This window comes from Corythoichthys intestinalis, chromosome 7 (genome assembly GCF_030265065.1).
Source record: "Corythoichthys intestinalis isolate RoL2023-P3 chromosome 7, ASM3026506v1, whole genome shotgun sequence".
Taxonomy (NCBI): Eukaryota; Metazoa; Chordata; class Actinopteri; order Syngnathiformes; family Syngnathidae; genus Corythoichthys; species Corythoichthys intestinalis.
In genome coordinates, this window is record NC_080401.1 from 2,654,421 (window position 1) to 2,679,323 (window position 24,903).

At 40.0% G+C, this 24,903-nt stretch overlaps 1 protein-coding gene across 1 annotated transcript in view; it reads left to right on the plus strand.

Moving 5' to 3' along the window:
- LOC130918992 (tetraspanin-1) overlaps positions 1-24,903 on the plus strand; it is a 39,580-nt gene that overhangs the window by 9,670 nt on the left and 5,007 nt on the right. Inside the window, exons 4-5 of the mRNA XM_057841341.1 lie at positions 21,408-21,614; positions 22,864-22,938. Coding sequence (XP_057697324.1) covers positions 21,408-21,614; positions 22,864-22,938 — 282 coding nt within the window. The remainder of the gene's footprint in view (positions 1-21,407; positions 21,615-22,863; positions 22,939-24,903) is intronic.

Consider the following 24,903-nt stretch of genomic DNA (forward strand, 5'->3'; position numbering starts at 1 on the left):
ATTGTCTAACCAATTTTGAAGATGATCCAATTGATTCCCTCTGTGACAAGGTCTCAAATGTGCACCCTGTTAATTGATAAAAATTTCACATTCGATCCAAAATACCCGATTTCCTGTTGGGTTTGGAATATGGGTGCAAGAGACTTTTTGGAGCAGTTTTGCACAAGGTATCGACTCCCCAAATTTCATTGCTCTACGTTAAAAAAACCTAATAGGAAACGCCTTTTTGAAAAATTCAAGGGGGCGCCACTGAGCCATTTTGTTACATTTTTTTGTAACGTTGCAAGATTATCGAAATCCACACAAAGCCGCATGTATGTGCAAAATTTGGTGAGTTTTTGTGCATGTCCAGGCCTCCAAATGTAAACTGTACTAGAAATGGACAGAAATTTCACATTTGATCCAAAATACCCGATTGTCTGTTGGATTTGGAATATGGGTGCAAGAGGCTTTTTTGAGCAGTTAGGCATAAGGTATCTACTCCCCAAATTTCATTGCTCTACGTTGAAAAAACCCAACAGGAAAGGCCTTTTTTAAAACTTCTTTCTGTCGCCACTAGTTGGCACTGTAGAGTTGATGCAAATGACCCCTACAAGAACCTTCAGGGTATGACTCTCAACAAACACGGAAAGTTTGGCGCAGATATGTTGCATATCTGCCGAGTTATGACTGTTCAAAGTTTTTGGCGAGACAAATTGTTGACGGTCATTTTCACTTCCAGTTTGGACCTCTCCGCTTCAACGAAACCTCAATATTTTTCATCAGGCACCTGAACACATGTCTTGAGGCTCCCCTGAAACAGGTTTGAGGTCAATAGATTTTTTTCCCTTGGAGGAGGAGCCTGTCTCCTAAAGAAGGCCATTTCCTGTTTCCACTAGGGGCGCCAGGCCTAATGGGTAATATTTCAATGCAGTCGTGTTCAGGCTGGGATATCTCATAAACATGCTAAAAATGAAAAAGATTGAACGTTGGATCACGGAGTTTTTAATCATTTTCTGAATTTGGTATTTTGCCTAAAAATGGCCGACTTTGGGACCACGCCCAGGCCAGACCCTTGAATGAAAACACACCATTTTGAAAACTTAAGATCTCATAGGTCTCCTGAATAGTCTGACCAATTTTGAAGACGATCCAACTTTATCCTTCAGCGACAAGGTCTCAAATGTAAATCGATAAAATTTCGCATTTGACCCAAAATTTCCAGCTTCCTGTTGGGTTTGGAATATGGGTGCAAGAGACTTTTTGGAGCAGTTTTGTACAATGTATCGACTCACTAAATTTCATTGTTCTACGTTGAAAAAACCTAATAGGAGAGGCCTTTTTGAAAATTTCAAGGGGGCGCCACTGAGCCATTTTGTTAAATTTTTTTGTAGATTATCAAAATTTACGCAAAGTTGAATGTATGTGCAAATTTTGGTGAGTTTTCGTGCATGTTCAAGCCTCCAAACGTAAACTCCAACTGTGAACCGAAAAAATTTCACATTCGATCCAAAATACCCGATTTCCTGTTGGATTTGGAATATGGGTGCAAGAGGCTTTTTTGAACAGTTAGGCATAAGGTATCTACTCCCCAAATTTCATTGCTCTACGTTGAAAACCTGAGAGGAGAGGCCTTTTTGAAAATTTTAAGGGTCAAGGGGGCGCCACTGAGCCATTTTTTGACATTTTTTCAAAACGACGCAAGATTATCGAAATTTACGCGAATCTGCACGTATGTGCAAATTTTGGTGACTTTTCGTGCATGTTCAGGCCTCCAAATTGGCCATTTTCATTTGCCATGAAGAAAGAAGAATAATAATAATAATAATAATAATAATCCTTTGCATTACAATAGGGCCTTCGCACGTCTAGTGCTCGGGCCCTAATAACTAGGCCTGCAAGCAGGACTGAACGGGCCCTCGCAATCTAGCGCAACTCGGACGTCACGCAACTCGGACTGTGTGCAGGTCAGGGTGGTGGCAGATCCTCCTCTCTAATCATCTCATTAGAACCTAACATGCTCGAAAGTCGCCTATTTACATTCACACACCCAACAGATAAAAACCCCTATTGGAGAGAGTACTACAAAAAAGGAGCCACGACTGAGCTGTGCAGCCAAGCCCTTATTCAAAACCAAAATTAATCTTCTAACTGGGCCAATTCGACCAAGCGTGCCAAATATTGTGGCTCTATAAACTGCCTGTGTCTCTGAAAAAAAATATTTCCTTTAAATGGCGAACAAAGGGTCGTCACGGCAACAGACAGAGACACGTGGACATGGGCCGTAAATACGTATTTTAATAGGTCTTGAAACTACAATGACCAACCTGAAGAGAACTGGACATGTATTGGAAAAACGAGTGACTTTCTATTGCCACTAGTTGGCGCTGTAGGGTTGATGCAAATGACCCCTACAAGGCCCTTCAGGGTATGACTCTCAACAAGCACGGGAAGTTTGGCGCAGATATGTTGTATATCTGCCGTGTTATGACTGTTCAAAGTTTTTGGAGAGAAAAATTGTTGACAGTCATTTTCACTTTCCTGTTTGGACCCCTCCGCTTCAACGAAACTTCAATATTTTTCATCAGGCACCTGAAGACAGGTCTTAAGGCTTCCCTTAAGCATGTTTGAGGTAGATTGATTTTTTTCCCTTTAGAGGAGGAGTGTGTCCCGTAAAAAAGGGCATTTCCTGTTCCCACTAGGAGGCGCCAGGCACAAATGGTAAATTTTCAATCCAGTCCTGCTCAGGCTGGTATACCTCACACACATGCCAGATTTAAAATAGATTGAACGTTGTATGAGGGAGTTATCAGTCATTTTCCGAATTCGGTGTTTTGGCGAAAAAATGGAAGAATTTGGCGCCCCGCCCAGGTCAGGCCCGTGAATGAAAACACACCATTTTTATAACTTAAGATTTCATATGCCTCATGAACAGTCTCACCAATTTTGAGAATGATCAAACTAATTCCCTAGGTGCCAAGGTGTAAAATGTGCACACTGTAAATCGATAAAAAGTTCACATTCAATCCAAAATACCCGATTTCCTGTAGGATTTGGAATGTGTGTGCAAGAGACTTTTTGGAGCAGTTTTGCACAAAGTTTTGACTCTCCAAATTTCATCACTCTATGTTAGAAAAACCTAAATGGAGAGGCCTTTTTGAAAATTTCAAGGGGGCGCCACTGAGCCATTTTCTTAAATTGTTTCGTAACGTTGCAAGATTATCGAACGTTATCCAAAGCCGCATGTATGTGCAAATTTTGGTGAGTTTTTATGCATATTCAAGCCTCCAAATGTAAACTCTTACTGTGAACCCATGAAAATTTCACATTCGATCCAAAATACCCGATTTCCTGTTGGATTTGGAATATGGGTGCAAGAGACTTTTTGGAGCAGTTTTGCATAAGGTATCTACTCCCCAAATTTCCTTGCTCTATGTTGAAAAAACCCAATAGGAAAGGCCTTTTTTAAAACTTCTTTCTGTCGCCACTAGTTGGCACTGTAGAGTTGATGCAAATGACCCCTACAAGAACCTTCAGGGTATGACTCTCAACAAACACGGAAAGTTTGGCGCAGATATGTTGCATATCTGCCGAGTTATGACTGTTCAAAGTTTTTGGCGAGACAAATTGTTGACGGTCATTTTCACTTCCAGTTTGGACCTCTCCGCTTCAACGAAACCTCAATATTTTTCATCAGGGACCTGAACACATGTCTTGAGGCTCCCCTGAAACAGGTTTGAGGTCAATAGATTTTTTTCCCTTGGAGGAGGAGCCTGTCTCGTAAAGAAGGCCATTTCCTGTTTCCACTAGGGGGCGCCAGGCCTAATGGGTAATATTTCAATGCAGTCGTGTTCAGGCTGGGATATCTCATATACATGCTAGAAATGAAAAAGATTGAACGTTGTATCACCGAGTTTTTAATCATATTCTGAATTTGGTATTTTGCCCAAAAATGGCCGACTTTGGGACCACGCCCAGGTCAGACCCTTGAGTGAAAACTCACCATTTTGAAAACTTAAGATCTCATATGTCTCCTGAATAGTCTGACCAATTTTGAAGACGATCCAACTATTTTCTTCAGCGACAAGGTCTCAAATGTAAATCGATAAAATTTCACATTTGATCCAAAATTTCCGGCTTCCTGTTGGGTTTGGAATATTGGTGCAAGAGACTTTTTGGAGCAGTTTTACACAATGTATCGACTCACCAAATTTCATCATTCTACGTTGAAAAAACCTAATAGGACAGGCCTTTTTGAAAATTTCAAGGGGGCGCCACTGAGCGATTTTGTTAAATTTTTTTGTAGATTATCAAAATTTACGCAAAGTTGCATGTATGTGCAAATTTTGGTGAGTTTTCGTGCATGTTCAGGCCTCCAAACGTAAACTCCAACTGTGAACCGAAAAAATTTCACATTTGATCCAAAATATCCGATTTCCTGTCAGATTTGGAATATGGGTGCAAGAGGCTTTTTTGAACAGTTAGGCATAAGGTATCTACTCCCCAAATTTCATCGCTCTACATTGAAAACCTGAGAGGAAAGGCCTTTTTGAAAATTTTAAGGGTCAAGGGGGCGCCACTGAGCCATTTTTTGAAATTTTTTCAAAACGACGCTAGATTATCAAATTTTACGCGAATCTGCACGTATGTGCAAATTTTGGTGACTTTTCGTGCATGTTCAGGCCTCCAAATTGGCCATTTTCATTTGCCATGAAGAAAGAAGAATAATAATAATAATAATAACTAGGCCTGCAAGCAGGACTGAACGGGCCCTCGCAATCTAGCGCAACTCGGACGTCACGCAACTCGGACTGTGTGCAGGTCAGGGTGGTGGCAGATCCTCCTCTCTAATCATCTCATTAGAACCTAACAAGCTCGAAAGTCGCCTCTTTACATTCCCACACCCAAGAGATAAAAACCCCTATTGGAGAGAGTACTACAAAAAAGGAGCCACTACTGAGCTGTGCAGCCAAGCCCTTATTCAAAACCAAATTAATCTTCTAACTGGGCCAATTCGACCAAGTGTGCCAACTATTGTGGCTCTATAAGCTCCCTGAGTCTCTGAAAAAAATATATTTCCTTTAAATGGCGAACAAAGGGTCGTCACGGCAACAGACAGAGACACGTGGACATGGGCCGTAAAAAAGTATTTTAATAGGTCTTGAAACTACAATGACCAACATGAAAAGAACTGGACATGTTTTGGAAAAACGAGTGACTTTCTATCGCCACTAGTTGGCGCTGTAGGGTTGATGCAAATGACCCCTACAAGGCCCTTCAGGGTATGACTCTCAACAAGCACGGGAAGTTTGGCGCAGATATCTTGTATATCTTCCGAGTTATGACTGTTCAAAGTTTTTGGAGAGAAAAATTGTTGACAGTCATTTTCACTTTCCTGTTTGGACCCCTCCGCTTCAACGAAACTTCAATATTTTTCATCAGGCACCTGAAGACAGGTCTTAAGGTTTCCCTTATGCAGGTTTGAGGTAGATTGATTTTTTCCCTTTAGAGGAGGAGTGTGTCCCGTAAAAAAGGGCATTTCCTGTTCCCACTAGGAGGCGCCAGGCACAAATGGTAAATTTTCAATCCAGTCCTGCTCAGGCTGTTATACCTCACACACATGCCAGATTTAAAATAGATTGAAGGTTGTATGAGGGAGTTATCAGTCATTTTCCGAATTCGGTGTTTTGGCGAAAAATGGAAGAATTTGGCGCCCCGCCCAGGTCAGGCCCGTGAATGAAAACACACCATTTTTATAACTTAAGATTTCATATGCCTCATGAACAGTCTCACCAATTTTGAGAATGCTCAAACTAATTCCCTAGGTGCCAAGGTGTAAAATGTGCACACTGTAAATCGATAAAAAGTTCACATTCAATCCAAAATACCCGATTTCCTGTAGGATTTGGAATGTGTGTGCAAGAGACTTTTTGGAGCAGTTTTGCACAAAGTTTTGACTCTCCAAATTTCATCACTCTATGTTAGAAAAACCTAAATGGAGAGGCCTTTTTGAAAATTTCAAGGGGGCGCCACTGAGCCATTTTGTTAAATTGTTTCGTAACGTTGCAAGATTATCGAACGTTATCCAAAGCCGCATGTATGTGCAAATTTTGGTGAGTTTTTATGCATATTCAAGCCTCCAAATGTAAACTCTTACTGTGAACCCATGAAAATTTCACATTCGATCCAAAATACCCGATTTCCTGTTGGATTTGGAATATGGGTGCAAGAGACTTTTTGGAGCAGTTTTGCATAATGTATCTACTCCCCAAATTTCCTTGCTCTATGTTGAAAAAACCCAATAGGAAAGGCCTTTTTTAAAACTTCTTTCTGTCGCCACTAGTTGGCACTGTAGAGTTGATGCAAATGACCCCTACAAGAACCTTCAGGGTATGACTCTCAACAAACACGGAAAGTTTGGCGCAGATATGTTGCATATCTGCCGAGTTATGACTGTTCAAAATTTTTGGCGAGACAAATTGTTGACGGTCATTTTCACTTCCAGTTTGGACCTCTCCGCTTCAACGAAACCTCAATATTTTTCATCAGGGACCTGAACACATGTCTTGAGGCTCCCCTGAAACAGGTTTGAGGTCAATAGATTTTTTTCCCTTGGAGGAGGAGCCTGTCTCGTAAAGAAGGCCATTTCCTGTTCCCACTAGGGGGCGCCAGGCCTAATGGGTAATATTTCAATGCAGTCGTGTTCAGGCTGGGATATCTCATATACATGCTAGAAATGAAAAAGATTGAACGTTGTATCACGGAGTTTTTAATCATTTTCTGAATTTGGTATTTTGCCCAAAAATGGCCGACTTTGGGACCACGCCCAGGTCAGACCCTTGAGTGAAAACTCACCATTTTCAAAACTTAAGATCTCATATGTCTCCTGAATAGTCTGACCAATTTTGAAGACGATCCAACTATTTTCTTCAGCGACAAGGTCTCAAATGTAAATCGATAAAATTTCACATTTGATCCAAAATTTCCGGCTTCCTGTTGGGTTTGGAATATGGGTGCAAGAGACTTTTTGGAGCAGTTTTGCACAATGTATCGACTCGCCAAATTTCATCGTTCTACGTTGAAAAAACCTAATAGGAAAGGCCTTTTTGAAAATTTCAAGGGGGCGCCACTGAGCCATTTTGTTAAATTTTTTTGTAGATTATCAAAATTTACGTAAAGTTGCATGTATGTGCAAATTTTGGTGAGTTTTCGTGCATGTTCAGGCCTCCAAATGTAAACTCCAACTGTGAACCGATAAAAATTTCACATTTGATCCAAAATATCCGATTTCCTGTTGGATTTGGAATATGGGTGCAAGAGGCTTTTTTGAACAGTTAGGCATAAGGTATCTACTCCCCAAATTTCATTGCTCTACGTTGAAAACCTGAGAGGAGAGGCCTTTTTGAAAATTTTAAGGGTAAAGGGGGCGCCACTGAGCCATTTTTTGACATTTTTTCAAAACGACACAAGATTATCGAAATTTACGCAAAGCCGCACGTATGTGCAAATTTTGGTGACTTTTCGTGCATGTTCAGGCCTCCAAATTGGCCATTTTCATTTGCCCTGAAAAAAGAATAATAATAATAATAATAACTAGGCCTGCAAGCAGGACTGAACGGGCCCTCGCAATCTAGCGCAACTCGGACGTCACGCAACTCGGACTGTGTGCAGGTCAGGGTGGTGGCAGATCCTCCTCTCTAATCATCTCATTAGAACCTAACATGCTCGAAAGTCGCCTATTTACATTCCCACACCCAAGAGATAAAAACCCCTATTGGAGAGAGTACTACAAAAAAGGAGCCACTACTGAGCTGTGCAGCCAAGCCCTTATTCAAAACCAAAATTAATCTTCTAACTGGGCCAATTCGACCAAGTGTGCCAACTATTGTGGCTCTATAAGCTCCCTGAGTCTCTGAAAAAAAATATTTCCTTTAAATGGCGAACAAAGGGTCGTCACGGCAACAGACAGAGACACGTGGACATGGGCCGTAAAAAAGTATTTTAATAGGTCTTGAAACTACAATGACCAACATGAAAAGAACTGGACATGTTTTGGAAAAACGAGTGACTTTCTATCGCCACTAGTTGGCGCTGTAGGGTTGATGCAAATGACCCCTCAGGGTATGACTCTCAACAAGCACGGGAAGTTTGGCGCAGATATCTTGTATATCTGCCGAGTTATGACTGTTCAAAGTTTTTGGAGAGAAAAACTGTTGACAGTCATTTTCACTTTCCTGTTTGGACCCCTCCGCTTCAACGAAACTTCAATATTTTTCATCAGGCACCTGAAGACAGGTCTTAAGGTTTCCCTTATGCAGGTTTGAGGTAGATTGATTTTTTCCCTTTAGAGGAGGAGTGTGTCCCGTAAAAAAGGGCATTTCCTGTTCCCACTAGGAGGCGCCAGGCACAAATGGTAAATTTTCAATCCAGTCCTGCTCAGGCTGGTATACCTCACACACATGCCAGATTTAAAATAGATTGAACGTTGTATGAGGGAGTTATCAGTCATTTTCCGAATTCGGTGTTTTGGCGAAAAAATGGAAGAATTTGGCGCCCCGCCCAGGTCAGGCCCGTGAATGAAAACACACCATTTTGATAACTTAAGATTTCATGTGCCTCATGAACAGTCTCGCCAATTTTGAGAATGATCAAACTAATTCCCTAGGTGCCAAGGTGTAAAATGTGCACACTGTAAATCGATAAAAATTTCATATTCAATCCAAAATACCCGATTTCCTGTTGGGTTTGGAATACGCATGCAAGAGACTTTTTGGAGCAGTTTTGTACAAGGTATCGACTCTCCGAATTTCATCCTTCTACGTTGAAAAAACCTAAATAGAGAGGCCTTTTTGAAAATTTCAAGGGGGCGCCACTGAGCCATTTTGTTACATGTTTTCGTAACGTTGCAAGATTATTGAACGTTATGCAAAGCCGCATGTATGTCCAAATTTTTGTGAGTTTTCGTGCATGTTCAAGCCTCCAAATGTAAACTCCTACTGTGAACCGATAAAAATTTCACATTCGATCCAAAATACCAGATTTCCTGTTGGATTTGGAATACGGGTGCAAGAGACTTTTTGGAGCAGTTTTGCACAAGGTATCGACTCCCCAAATTTCATCACTCTATGTTAAAAAAACCTAATAGGAAACGCCTTTTTGAAAAATTCAAGGGGGCGCCACTGAGGCATTTTGTTACATTTTTTCGTAACATTGCAAGATTATCGAACGTTATCCAAAGCCGCATGTATGTGCAAATTTTTACGAGTTTTTGTGCATATTCAAGCCTCCAAATGTAAACTCCTACTGTGAACCCATGAAAATTTCACATTCGATCCAAAATACCCGATTTCCTGTTGGATTTGGAATACGGGTGCAAGAGACTTTTTGGAGCAGTTTTGCATAAGGTATCTACTCCCCAAATTTCCTTGCTCTATGTTGAAAAAACCCAATAGGAAAGGCCTTTTTTAAAACTTCTTTCTGTCGCCACTAGTTGGCACTGTAGAGTTGATGCAAATGACCCCTACAAGAACCTTCAGGGTATGACTCTTAACAAACACGGGACGTTTGGCGCAGATATGTTGTATATCTGCCGAGTTATGACTGTTCAAAGTTTTTTGCGTGACAAATTGTTGACGTTCATTTTCACTTTTCTGTTTGGACCCCTCCGCCTCAACGAAACCTCAATATTTTTCATCAGGCACCTGAACACAGGTCTTAAGGCTCCCCTGATGCAGGTTTGAGGTCAACAGATTTTTTTCCCTTGGAGGAGGAACCTGTCTCGTAAAAAAAGGCATTTCCTGTTCTCACTAGGGGGCGCTAGACCTAATGGGTAATATTTCAATGCACTCGTGTTAAGGGTGGGATACCACAAATACATGCCAAATATGTAAAAGATTGAACGTTGTGTCAAGGAACTATTAGTCATTTACTGAATTTGTCATTTTGCCGAAAAAATGGTCGACTTTGGCACCACGCCCAGGTCAGACCCGTGAATGAAAACGCACCATTTTCAAAACTTAAGATTTCATATGTCTCCTGAACAGTCTCACCAATTTTGAAGATGATCCAACTAACTCCCACGGCGAAAAGGTCTCAAATGTGCACCCTGTGAATCGATAAAAATTTCATATTTGATCCAAAATAACCGATTTCCTGTTGGGTTTGGAATATGCGTGTAAATGCTTTTTTGGAGCGGTTTTGGACAAGGTATAGACCCCCCAAATTTCATTGCTCTACGCTGACATACCCTAATGTTATAGGCCAATTTTAAAATTTCAAGGGGGCGCCACTGAGCCATTTTGTTATATTTTTTTGCAACGTTGCAAAATTATCGAAATTTACAATTTTCCGGACGTATGTGCAAATTTTGGTGACTTTTCGTGCATGTTCAGGCCTCCAAATTGGCCGTTTTCATTTGCCCTGAAAAAAAAAAAAAATAAAAAAAATAAAAAAAAAAATAATCCTTTGCAAAACAATAGGGCCTTCGCACGTCTAGTGCTCGGGCCCTAATAATAATAATAATAATAATAATAATAATCCTTTGCAAAACAATAGGGCCTTCGCACGCTGAGTGCTCGGGCCCTAATAATAATAATCCTTTGCATTACAATAGGGCCTTCGCACGCCTAGTGCTCGGGCCCTAATAATAACTAGGCCTGCAAGCAGGACTGAACGGGCCCTCGCAATCTAGCGCAACTCGGACTGTGTGCAGGTCAGGGTGGTGGCAGATCCTCCTCTCTAATCATCTCATTAGAACCTAACATGCTCGAAAGTCGCCTATTTACATTCCCACACCCAAGAGATAAAAACCCCTATTGGAAAGAGTACTACAAAAAAGGAGCCACTACTGAGCTGTGCAGCCAAGCCCTTATTCAAAACCAAAATTAATCTTCTAACTGGGCCAATTCGACCAAGTGTGCCAACTATTGTGGCTCTATAAGCTCCCTGAGTTTCTGAAAAAAAATATTTCCTTTAAATGGCGAACAAAGGGTCGTCACGGCAACAGACAGAGACACGTGGACATGGGCCGTAAAAAAGTATTTTAATAGGTCTTGAAACTACAATGACCAACATGAAAAGAACTGGACATGTTTTGGAAAAACGAGTGACTTTCTATCGCCACTAGTTGGCGCTGTAGGGTTGATGCAAATGACACCTACAAGGCCCTTCAGGGTATGACTCTCAACAAGCACGGGAAGTTTGGCGCAGATATCTTGTATATCTGCCGAGTTATGACTGTTCAAAGTTTTTGGAGAGAAAAATTGTTGACAGTCATTTTCACTTTCCTGTTTGGACCCCTCCGCTTCAACGAAACTTCAATATTTTTCATCAGGCACCTGAACACAGGTGTTAAGGTTTCCCTTATGCAGGTTTGAGGTAGATTGATTTTTTCCCTTTAGAGGAGGAGTGTGTCCCGTAAAAAAGGGCATTTCCTGTTCCCACTAGGAGGCGCCAGGCACAAATGGTAAATTTTCAATCCAGTCCTGCTCAGGCTGGTATACCTCACACACATGCCAGATTTAAAATAGATTGAACGTTGTATGAGGGAGTTATCAGTCATTTTCCGAATTCGGTGTTTTGGCGAAAAAATGGAAGAATTTGGCGCCCCGCCCAGGTCAGGCCCGTGAATGAAAACACACCATTTTTATAACTTAAGATTTCAAATGCCTCATGAACAGTCTCACCAATTTTGAGAATGATCAAACTAATTCCCTAGGTGCCAAGGTGTAAAATGTGCACACTGTAAATCGATAAAAAGTTCACATTCAATCCAAAATACCCGATTTCCTGTAGGATTTGGAATGTGTGTGCAAGAGACTTTTTGGAGCAGTTTTGCACAAAGTTTTGACTCTCCAAATTTCATCACTCTATGTTAGAAAAACCTAAATGGAGAGGCCTTTTTGAAAATTTCAAGGGGGCGCCAGTGAGCCATTTTGTTACATGTTTTCGTAACGTTGCAAGATTATTGAACGTTATGCAAAGCCGCATGTATGTCGAAATTTTTGTGAGTTTTCGTGCATGTTCAAGCCTCCAAATGTAAACTCCTACTGTGAACCGATAAAAATTTCACATTTGATCCAAAATACCCGATTTCCTGTTGGATTTGGAATACGGGTGCAAGAGACTTTTTGGAGCAGTTTTGCATAAGGTATCTACTCCCCAAATTTCCTCGCTCTATGTTGAAAAAACCCAATAGGAAAGGCCTTTTTTAAAACTTCTTTCTGTCGCCACTAGTTGGCACTGTAGAGTTGATGCAAATGACCCCTACAAGAACCTTCAGGGTATGACTCTCAACAAACACGGAAAGTTTGGCGCAGATATGTTGCATATCTGCCGAGTTATGACTGTTCAAAGTTTTTGGCGAGACAAATTGTTGACGGTCATTTTCACTTCCAGTTTGGACCTCTCCGCTTCAACGAAACCTCAATATTTTTCATCAGGCACCTGAACACATGTCTTGAGGCTCCCCTGAAACAGGTTTGAGGTCAATAGATTTTTTTCCCTTGGAGGAGGATCCTCTCTCGTAAAGAATGCCATTTCCTGTTCCCACGAGGGGGCGCCAGGCCTAATGAGTAATATTTCAATGCAGTCGTGTTCAGGCTGGGATATCTCATATACATGCTAGAAATGAAAAAGATTGAACGTTGTATCACGGAGTTTTTAATCATTTTCTGAATTTGGTATTTTGCCTAAAAATGGCCAACTTTGGGACTACGCCCAGGCCAGACCCTTGGATGAAAACTCACCATTTTGAAAACTTAAGATCTCATATGTCTCCTGAATAGTCTGACCAATTTTGAAGACGATCCAACTATTTTCTTCAGCGACAAGGTCTCAAATGTAAATCGATAAAATTTCGCATTTGATCCAAAATTTCCGACTTCCTGTTGGATTTGGAATATAGGTGCAAGAGACTTTTTGGAGCAGTTTTACACAATGTATCGACTCACCAAATTTCATCATTCTACGTTGAAAAAACCTAATAGGACAGGCCTTTTTGAAAATTTCAAGGGGGCGCCACTGAGCCTTTTTGTTAAATTTTTTTATAGATTATCAAAATTTACGTAAAGTTGAATGTATGTGCAAATTTTGGTGTGTTTTCATGCATGTTCAAGCCTCCAAACGTAAACTCCAACTGTGAACCGAAAAAAATTCACATTCGATCCAAAATACCCGATTTCCTGTTGGATTTGGAATATGGGTGCAAGAGGCTTTTTTGAACAGTTAGGCATAAGGTATCTACTCCCCAAATTTCATTGCTCTACGTTAAAAACCTGAGAGGAGAGGCCTTTTTGAAAATTTTAAGGGTCAAGGGGGCGCCACTGAGCCATTTTTTGACATTTTTTCAAAACGACGCAAGATTATCGAAATTTACGCGAATCTGCACGTACGTGCAAATTTTGGTGACTTTTCGTGCATGTTCAGGCCTCCAAATTGGCCATTTTCATTTGCCCTGAAAAAAGAATAATAATAATAATAATAATAATAATAACTAGGCCTGCAAGCAGGACTGAACGGGCCCTCGCAATCTAGCGCAACTCGGACGTCACGCAACTCGGACTGTGTGCAGGTCAGGGTGGTGGCAGATCCTCCTCTCTAATCATCTCATTAGAACCTAACATGCTCGAAAGTCGCCTATTTACATTCCCACACCCAAGAGATAAAAACCCCTATTGGAGAGAGTACTACAAAAAAGGAGCCACTACTGAGCTGTGCAGCCAAGCCCTTATTCAAAACCAAAATTAATCTTCTAACTCGGCCAATTCGACCAAGTGTGCCAACTATTGTGGCTCTATAAGCTCCCTGAGTCTCTGAAAAAAAATATTTCCTTTAAATGGCGAACAAAGGGTCGTCACGGCAACAGACAGAGACACGTGGACATGGGCCGTAAAAAAGTATTTTAATAGGTCTTGAAACTACAATGACCAACATGAAAAGAACTGGACATGTTTTGGAAAAACGAGTGACTTTCTATCGCCACTAGTTGGCGCTGTAGGGTTGATGCAAATGACCCCTACAAGGCCCTTCAGGGTATGACTCTCAACAAGCACGGGAAGTTTGGCGCAGATATCTTGTATATCTGCCGAGTTATGACTGTTCAAAGTTTTTGGAGAGAAAAATTGTTGACAGTCATTTTCACTTTCCTGTTTGGACCCCTCCGCTTCAACGAAACTTCAATATTTTTCATCAGGCACCTGAAGACAGGTCTTAAGGTTTCCCTTATGCAGGTTTGAGGTAGATTGATTTTTTCCCTTTAGAGGAGGAGTGGGTCCCGTAAAAAAGGGCATTTCCTGTTCCCACTAGGAGGCGCCAGGCACAAATGGTAAATTTTCAATCCAGTCCTGCTCAGGCTGGTATACCTCACACACATGCCAGATTTAAAATAGATTGAACGTTGTATGAGGGAGTTATCAGTCATTTTCCGAATTCGGTGTTTTGGCGAAAAAATGGAAGAATTTGGCGCCCCGCCCAGGTCAGGCCCGTGAATGAAAACACACCATTTTTATAACTTAAGATTTCATATGCCTCATGAACAGTCTCACCAATTTTGAGAATGATCAAACTAATTCCCTAGGTGCCAAGCTGTAAAATGTGCACACTGTAAATCGATAAAAAGTTCACATTCAATCCAAAATACCCGATTTCCTGTAGGATTTGGAATGTGTGTGCAAGAGACTTTTTGGAGCAGTTTTGCACAAAGTTTTGACTCTCCAAATTTCATCACTCTATGTTAGAAAAACCTAAATGGAGAGGCCTTTTTGAAAATTTCAAGGGGGCGCCACTGAGCCATTTTGTTAAATTGTTTCGTAACGTTGCAAGATTATCAAACGTTATCCAAAGCCGCATGTATGTGCAAATTTTGGTGAGTTTTTATGCATATTCAAGCCTCCAAATGTAAACTCTTACTGTGAACCCATGAAAATTTCACATTCGATCCAAAATACCCGATTTCCTGTTGGATTTGGAATATGGGTGCAAGAGACTTTTTGGAGCAGTTTTGCATAAGGTATCTACTCCCCAAATTTCCTTGCTCTATGTTGAAAAAACCCAATAGGAAAGGCCTTTTTTAAAACTTCTTTCTGTCGCCACTAGTTGGCACTGTAGAGTTGATGCAAATGACCCCTACAAGAACCTTCAGGGTATGACTCTCAACAAACACGGAAAGTTTGGCGCAGATATGTTGCATATCTGCCGAGTTATGACTGTTCAAAATTTTTGGCGAGACAAATTGTTGACAGTCATTTTCACTTCCAGTTTGGACCTCTCCGCTTCAACGAAACCTCAATATTTTTCATCAGGGACCTGAACACATGTCTTGAGGCTCCCCTGAAACAGGTTTGAGGTCAATAGATTTTTTTCCCTTGGAGGAGGAGCCTGTCTCGTAAAGAAGGCCATTTCCTGTTCCCACTAGGGGGCGCCAGGCCTAATGGGTAATATTTCAATGCAGTCGTGTTCAGGCTGGGATATCTCATATACATGCTAGAAATGAAAAAGATTGAACGTTGTATCACGGAGTTTTTAATCATTTTCTGAATTTGGTATTTTGCCCAAAAATGGCCGACTTTGGGACCACGCCCAGGTCAGACCCTTGAGTGAAAACTCACCATTTTGAAAAATTAAAATCTCATATGTCTCCTGAATAGTCTGACCAATTTTGAAGACGATCCAACTATTTTCTTCAGCGACAAGGTCTCAAATGTAAATCGATAAAATTTCACATTTGATCCAAAATTTCCGGCTTCCTGTTGGGTTTGGAATATGGGTGCAAGAGACTTTTTGGAGCAGTTTTGCACAATGTATCGACTCGCCAAATTTCATTGTTCTACGCTGAAAAAACCTAATAGGAAAGGCCTTTTTGAAAATTTCAAGGGGGCGCCACTGAGCCATTTTGTTAAATTTTTTTGTAGATTATCAAAATTTACGCAAAGTTGCATGTATGTGCAAATTTTGGTGAGTTTTCGTGCATGTTCAGGCCTCCAAATGTAAACTCCAACTGTGAACCGATAAAAATTTCACATTTGATCCAAAATATCCGATTTCCTGTTGGATTTGGAATATGGGTGCAAGAGGCTTTTTTGAACAGTTAGGCATAAGGTATCTACTCCCCAAATTTCATTGCTCTACGTTGAAAACCTGAGAGGAGAGGCCTTTTTGAAAATTTTAAGGGTCAAGGGGGCGCCACTGAGCCATTTTTTGACATTTTTTCAAAACGACACAAGATTATCGAACTTTACGCAAAGCCGCACGTATGTGCAAATTTTGGTGACTTTTCGTGCATGTTCAGGCCTCCAAATTGGCCATTTTCATTTGCCCTGAAAAAAGAAGAATAATAATAATAATAATAATAATCCTTTGCAAAACAATAGGGCCTTCGCACGCTCAGTGCTCGGGCCCTAATAATCCTTTGCATTACAATAGGGCCTTCGCACGCCTAGTGCTCGGGCCCTAATAATAATAATAATAATAATAATAATAATAATAATCCTTTGCATTACAATAGGGCCTTCGCACGTCTAGTGCTCGGGCCCTAATAATAATAATAATAATAATAATCCTTTGCATTACAATAGGGCCTTCGCACGTCTAGTGCTCGGGCCCTAATAATAATAATAATAATAATAATAATAATCCTTTGCATTACAATAGGGCCTTCGCACGTCTAGTGCTCGGGCCCTAATGACACTTTGACACAATGAAAAGTAGTCTGTGTGCAGCTTATACAGTAGGGTTCATTTATTTTCCCCTCAAAATAACTTAAAATACAGCCATTAATATCTAAACCCCTGGCAACAAAAGTGAGTACATCGCATGGGAACTACGTATGTACATCCCTAAATGTCCAAATTAAGTACTGCTTGTAATTTTCCTTATAAAATGTCATGTGACTCGTTACACGAGTGCTGTCAGCATTGCTGCAGATATTGAAGAGGTGGGGGGTCAGCCCGTTAGTGCTCAGACCATACGCCACACTCTACATCAAATTGGTGTGCATGGCTGTCACCCCAGGAGGAAGCCTTTTCTGAACACGGTACACAAGAAAGCCCACCCGTCTCAAGAGACCATAGGACATGGTTCCAGTCATATGCTACTGTTTGTGGGCTTTCTTGTTTTGTCCTTTTTTTCAAAGGAGTGTACTCACTTTTGTTGCCAGGGGTTTAGATAATAATGGCAATATTTTGAGTTATTTTGAGGGGAAAATAAATTAACTCTATTATATAAGCTGCACCCAGACTACTTTTCATTGTGTCAAAGTGTCATTTTGTCAGTGCTGTCTCATGAAAAGATATACTTAAATATCTGCAGAAATGAGAGGGGTGTACTCACTTTTGTGATACACTGTAAATGTATGTAAGTAATCCCAAAAGACGTCTTGTTTTTGTCTCATACAAGCAAAGCGATTAAACTCGGACAAGAGCAGCACTGATAAACTAATCTTCAACTACTTATATAAAAAGGAGAAACAACAACATGGTACATCTACCACCCAAGTAGATGGATATCAATTTAAAAACAAACAACTAACAAACATTTTAACTAGTGCTTTCAAGCGGTTAAAATTTCTAATCGTATGAAGTCTTTATTGAACTTACTATTAATCAAGAAAACACATTTTTGAAAAAAAATTTAAAATGATGATATATTTTCAGTATTTAATACACCTATTAACACAGTAGTTGACCAATGTGCTTACTTTACATAATTCAAATCTAAGCCTCATCAGAAACAAGAGTTTGGCAACTTTACAACTGTAAAGATGAATTAATGCATCCCGACAGTATTTCTCTACATTTTTTTTGTGTGTTCAATGTATTTATTCAGATTTAGCATATATAAATCTAAAAAACTATACTGTAACAGCCGCTAAAGGATGAATATCCTGCCGAAATGAATCCCTTAGTAATATTCCGGAAAATTGTACTTTTTTTTTTTTTTTTTTTTTTTTAAATCCAGCGTCTTGTTGTGGAGCAGTGTTGTTTTCATCAACGATGACTAGAGGTGGGTAGTAATGCGTTACATATACTCCGTTACATTTACTTGAGTAACTTTGAGAAAAATTTAATTTTTTCTTTTACTTGAGTAGATTTGTGAAGAACAAACACTACTCTTACTCCTCTATTTTGGGCTACACAAGTTGTTACATTTTTCCTCTTTATCCTACATATTACATTTATTATTATTTGCCGGCGATGTCAAGAGTAGCGCTATAGATGTTAATAGAACGCTGCCCTCAACATGACTCGAAAGCGTGGATTTAAACCTCTCTCCCAGTTTTTATTTGGCACCAATTGACCACGGAAAACCAGAGATATGATCCTTTTAATTTCATAATAGAAACTATGAAGGAAGTACAGTATTCACTATTTAAACTAGGAAATGATCATGGTCTTTGGACGAATAGTGCTTCATTTCTTTTTTTTTTTTTTCTCTCTTGCTGGAATTCAAAGATTTTTTTTTTCTATTTCTTTGGCTTAATGTGCTTGTCTAATAGGTTATTGTACAATGTCATTATAACAATAGTTCAAATAGATAAGTTTGTGCTGAGAGAAAAAACACAATTGTTTAAAAAAAAAAAAAAATCAAACAAAAATAAGCAGTTACTCAGAATGTTACTCATTACTTGAGTATTGTTTTCACTGGATACTTTTTACTTGTACTTGAGTACATTTTTTGGATGAGTACTTTTACTTGAGTAATATTATTTTGAAGTAATGCTACTCTTACTTGAGTAAAATTTATGGCTACTCTACCAACCTTTGACGATGACTACAACGAAAATATTTCGTCAAAGCAGAATTTTTTCATGACAACGACAAAATGATAACGAGCTAAAAATGTGTTTTGGGAGACTAAAACATGACAAGACTAGTGCTAGTTTTTGTCTGGCGAGACGAGAACGAGAGAAAAATGCGAAATAGTTTCCGTCACATGTTCATAGTGTGTGACATTTAATGTGTAGTTAGCCTGCATCGTAGCAGTGTCTGGTTGTGTCACTCATGTGACATGCTGCTGCTCTCCAGTCTCCAGGCTTGCATACAAGCACACACAGTAAGAGTTGTTTTCTTATCTTGGCCAGAGAAAATATGCAATGTTGCTTTAACCTTAAAAGGACTGTGCTGAATGATCCTCTCACACTCAATGTAATTCTTAACGTTAGCATTTCATTCGCGTTAGCATTAGGTTAATGCTAACGAAAGCCGAGTGTCCTCTTAAACTCTTGGACAACTTTTTTTTTTACATACAGTTCTTGGCATCCAGGTGGCTATCATTTATTGAAAATAATGTATTGTTTTCCAGCTGAGTGTGTATTATCCCCAAATTGGTGTTGGCCTTGTAGACACTACAATATGTGCTCGTCTGTAAATGTTTATTCAAAATAGTTGGAAACCTTTATTTATTTATTTCCGGAGGGCTTTTTTTTTTTAATTTTACAGACGAAAACATTTTTAGTAAACTACACCACACTACACTCCTAAACTAAACTACTATTACAACTAGACGAAATTAGTCTTGAGTTTTCGTCTACAAATACTAGACGAAGACAAACACATTTTGAGATGACAAAAAAGACTACGAGTAATAAGTATTGTTGTCCAAAAGACTACGACCAATGACGAAAATAAAAAAAGCTGCCAAAAACAACAAGTACTCGAAGCCACAACGTATAATCACAGCACATTTAAATTTGTAAATGAAACCGTTTGAACGCCAACTGCGAGATTGCAATCGTAAAGGACAAAAGACGGCGCTGTCATCTTCAGTCCCCAAAACGACAGCGTCTTTTGGCCACAATCAGGGATTATGTTTATTTATTTATTTTTTTCAAATTAATTTTCTGCTCTAAATGGTGGCCTACATAGATCAAACTATTATCTTAGAACACTCCCAGACACATAAAGTACAACTGTAAAATTTCATCAAAATCCGCCCAGCCATTTCGGAGTCCACAGAGAACGAACACACACACACCCACCGAAACACACACAAATTTCCATTTATATATAAATTTAGATCAGATAGATATTGTGGGAGGAGAGACATTTGTTTTCTGCTCAATTGTGCTGCTATTATTGTCCCACCTGTCACGAGTGTCTGAGCAGACTTGACAGGGCTGAAGTGTGCAATCACTGCCTTGCTCAGGGGTTTGAAGATGCATTTTTACAAATTTATGCATTCATCTTCGGTTTCACCAATCCGCACACGGGTGCCGGACCCTATCCCGGATAGCTATGGGCAGTAGGTGAGAAACACCCTGAATTATCAATCACAGGGTGCAATGAGAGAAACACGCGCACTTATCTCTAAGGACAATTTTGAGCAGGGGTGGCCAACCCTGGTCCTCGAGAGCCGCAATCCAGCTTGTTTTCCATGTCTCCCTCCTTTAACACACCTGAATCAAATGATCAGCTCATCAGCAAGCTCTACAGTTGCCTGATAAAAATCCTGATAATTTGATTCAGGTGTGTTGGAGGAGGGAGACATGGAAAACAAGCTGGATTGCGGCTCTCGAGGACCAGGGTTGGCCACCCATGATTTAGAGCGTTGGTGTCCAAACCTGTCCTCAAGCGCCGCTGTGGGTCCTGGTTTTTGTTCCTACCAATCGAGCAGACAGTTTAACCGATGAAATTTGTGCTAAAACAAGCAGCACCTGAGTGCAATCAACAGATTACACTTGTGAGACACCAGATTGGTGAAGAGATTTCATCTTGTTTTGTAGGAATGAAATCCAGCACCCACTACGGCCCTATGTGGAATAGTTTGGACACCACTGATTTCGAGTGTTCAAGCAGCCTACCATTTTTGGGACGTGGGAGGAAATCAGAGTAGCCGGAGCACTGCCAACTCCGCACAGGAAGGCCAACATGGATTGAACTCTTGATTTCAGAACTGTGAATGGGACATGCTAACCACTCTTCCAATGTGGTGCCCTTTAATGTCAACAATGATATGATATGATATGATGTTATATGATATTATATGATATGATATGATAGAAAAACTGATGGTTAATTATCTTTACAAGTGTTAAGTTGTCCAACCTGTGTTTTTTATTAGGCTTAAGTTTGAATTATGTAAGGTTAGCACATTGGTCCACTGCTTTTTGAATAGGTTTATCCAAAACCGATTATATGGACCGCATTGGATTAGTTGTGATTAAAAACTTTAATTGCTTGACAGCGCTATTAGATAAGACTGTACAGTAGGTTTTTTTGGTGTGTTTTTGTTTTTGTTTTATTTTTAGCACAGGAGGACCAGAAATTTGATATGTGCCATATGTATAACCTGTATAACTTGTGTGGGATATAATGCAATCTTTGTTGGACAGAAATTTTATTTGTACTGGTAAAAAGCAACTGAACTGTTGCTGAGGATGTTTACATGATATAAATTTTTGCCCTCCTGAAAACAAAAAACACATTTTCTTGCAGTCGGGTGGCCTGACCTTACTGGCCATGGGAATCTGGGCAAGTGTAGACGGGACATCGTATCTTAAGATCCTGGCACCATTCTCCAGCCAAGGCATGCAGCATGTCAATGTGCGTTATTTCTGCATTGCAATTGGGACCTTACTGGTACTGCTGGGATTATTGGGCTCCTTTGGAATGCATAAGGAGAGTAAATGCCTTCTGCTCACAGTAAGTGTGTAGGTGTGAGTGGTGCATATTCATTAGCATTCTTGGGTCATAACGGACCAAAAAGGTGACTTCAACTGTTCCTACTTTCCTTAGTTTGCTATGATTGCTCGGATTTAATTTTTGCAACGAAAAAAAAAATCTCACTGCGATTGACTGAATGATTTAGAGGGTATTCATTGGCCAAGATACTCAAATAGAAACAAAACGCTTAGTTAGATTTTGGAAGAAAAATATTTTTTCACAGTAATTGAGACCTCAAAACATGCCCTTTAAGAAACAATGACAGAATTTTCTTTCTTTCTTTTTTTCTCAAAATGGCATCATTTAAAAGGTGTCCTCTTGTATGAATTCATCCTTGAAATCAGCTGTGGACCACTATTGAAAAAATGAGATTTTTCGAAGTGCAGACATGAGCAAGTAGCACGTGGCAGCACAGCAAGACCTTGAGCAAGTAGATAGTCTGCAATTTTAGTCACAATAGTGAATTCAAGATGAAATTCACAGTATCCCATCTGAAATGTTTCAGCGGTCAATGAGAAATCTCAACAGTGGATGTTAAGAATGCGTTCGTTCAGGAGGACGCCATTATAGGACATAACTAAAAAAATAAAGAAAGAAAAAGACAGAGAAAGAAAAAGAACATTCCGTAATTGTTGCTTAAATTGTGTTATTTAAGGTTTCAGTCACTAAGAATAAAAAACAAAAATCTTCCATCACTCTTGGTTTTATTGGATTGTTAAGAAGTTCCCGTTGTTTGGGGTCATCCTGTACAAACCCTGGCAAAAATTGTGGACTCATCAGTCCTGATGGATGTTCCCTATATCAACAGCGTGAGACCAATTTGAGCTGCTCATATTTATCTTCTTTTCCAAAGAGTCCCGTGGGACCAAGACATGAGCTAGAGAGAGAGCACATCGCTGAGACAAAAACCAGATGTTAGCAACACTTCAGATGTAGGAGAATCAGACGAGACAATGAAGTCTAATCAGTTTCATCTGCTGCTTTAATCTGGTTTATTCAAATCCATCTCATTTGATTCAGTGATGTGTCGTCAGGTATTTTAGCTTATCGCTTGCACTGTTAAGAGAAGTAATTTAGAAAAAAGTGGTGAAAGAATGAGACAAATATAAGAAGCTTGTTTATTATATTTTAGGATGTCGTTACAAGTCCAAGCTTTAATATAAAAGTAGAATGTAAAATATTCAAGAAATTATCATTCTCAAACAACGGTATTCTCTTCTTTCTGTAGTTCTTCTGCATCATCTTCATCATTTTTATTGCTGAAGTAGCAGCTGCAGTCGTGACTCTGGCTTATTCATCATTTGTAAGTTCTACATATCACCACATTCAATGTCCCCCACCTTCTTGACATCACTTGTTCTCTTTTGCCATTGCTCCTCACTTTATTTCCTTTGACCCTTACTATATCCTCCCTTATCCCTGTCAACTTCTCATCCCACTCTTTGTATTTTATCCCCATGTGAATTTGCCATCTGCAGCCATCATTAAATCGCAGGTTTGGAGTAGGCCTCACTGCTTTTGAGTGCTTAATAACTCCAGGATTGCTTGAGGTTGTGTGTGCCTTCTTCCATTTTGAGAAATGTATTACTTTGGAGCAGGGGTCTCCAAGTCCGGTCCTCGAGAGCCCCTATCTAGCTCGTTTTCCATGTCTTCCTCCTTTAAAACACGTGAATCAAATGATCAGCTCGTAAACAAGCTGGACAAGGGCTCGCAAGGACCTGACTTGGTGACCCCTGTTTTGTAGAATCGAAGGTTAAGCATATTATACACAAATCAAGCCATTTACAGTGATATGAAAATGTTTTGGCACCCCTACTCCTTTTTCAAGATTTTCCTTTTTTATTTAAAATTAGTTGTATGGATCAGCAATTTCATATATCATATTGTGTTTGCACCCATGAGAAGCATACAGTTGGTGGGGTATTAAACAGTGGGCAACAACAGTTGACTAAAATCACCTATGAAGGAAATGCAAAAAGTAAACATGTACTGAAGGGAAATAAGCCTGAACTAGAGGAGTAGAATAGTCATCCTCCTATCCAAAACCTCGATCCACCACCCGGGTAAACTTGTTGAAATATCCGTGCATAGCCATCACTGAACCCCACGTTGCTCCAGATGCTGTGTCGCGGCTATAGCGCTTTTCTAATTTAAAGTACTCAAAGCGCTTTGATATTGTTTTCTACAGGCCGGAGGGATCCTCAGAGAATGGGCTATTTCTGCTTTACAAAGGCATTACTGTAGTATGATCACTACATTTTGGAACACCACCATGACAGAGGTGAATTTTGCTTCTCTGTAAACCTAGGTTATTTCAATAATTATGTTTTAGATATAGGAACAACTTCACAAGGCAACCACACTACAAAGAAATGTGGCTGTAATACAGATAAAAACCTGAACACTTTGTAGAGTTGTTTTGTATGTATATTGTAGAATATTTGGTGATAGAGCTGGTGGGGGGCTAGACAATGTTCACCTGTGGGTGAACCAGTAACACACAAAAACTGGTTTTACATATTCAATTCAATTTTATTTGTATAGCCCTGGATCACAACAACGTTGTCTCAAAGGGCTTTGCAGAGGCAATATGATACACAATCAGAAACAGCAATTGAAGCAACAAAGATGAATAAATAAATTCAAGTCCTGGGTTTCCCCCATCCTTAGACCCTCCATATCGGCAAGGAAAAACTTCAGAGTCTTCGGGAGAAAACGAGAAACCTTGGGGAGTACCACAGTCAGGAGAGATCCACTCCCAGGACAGATAGACAGGAAGCCCCAGGACCGCTAATGGGAATTAGAAGGCAAAGTTACAGTTCATAAAGATGCAGTGGAGTAAAGGAACAAGAAGCGGTCCATCTAGCCAGATGAGACGGGGGTAGCAACGAGGACGTCCATCCAGCTTGGGGTCCGGACAGTCAGGAGTCTGCAGCTGAAAAATAGCCCCTCCCCAGAGGGGAGGGGGGAAAGGGGACACCGGTTGACTAGTGATGAAGAGACTAGACAACTAGATATTAACATTGGAAAATAGAAATAAAGTAAGATAAGTGGTAGGTAGAGTGAGAAAAAGGAGACAGAACTCAGTGGCTGTACTTCCCCCAGCTTTATAGCTTCTAGTGCAGCTTAGACTAAACTTTGAGTCTACTCCGACTTTAACTAGCCTGACCATAAGCTTTGTTGAATAGGAACGTTTTTAATCTAATCTTAAATGTGCAGACTGTCTCGGCTTCTTTAATATTAGCTGGAAGCTGATTCCATAAAACGG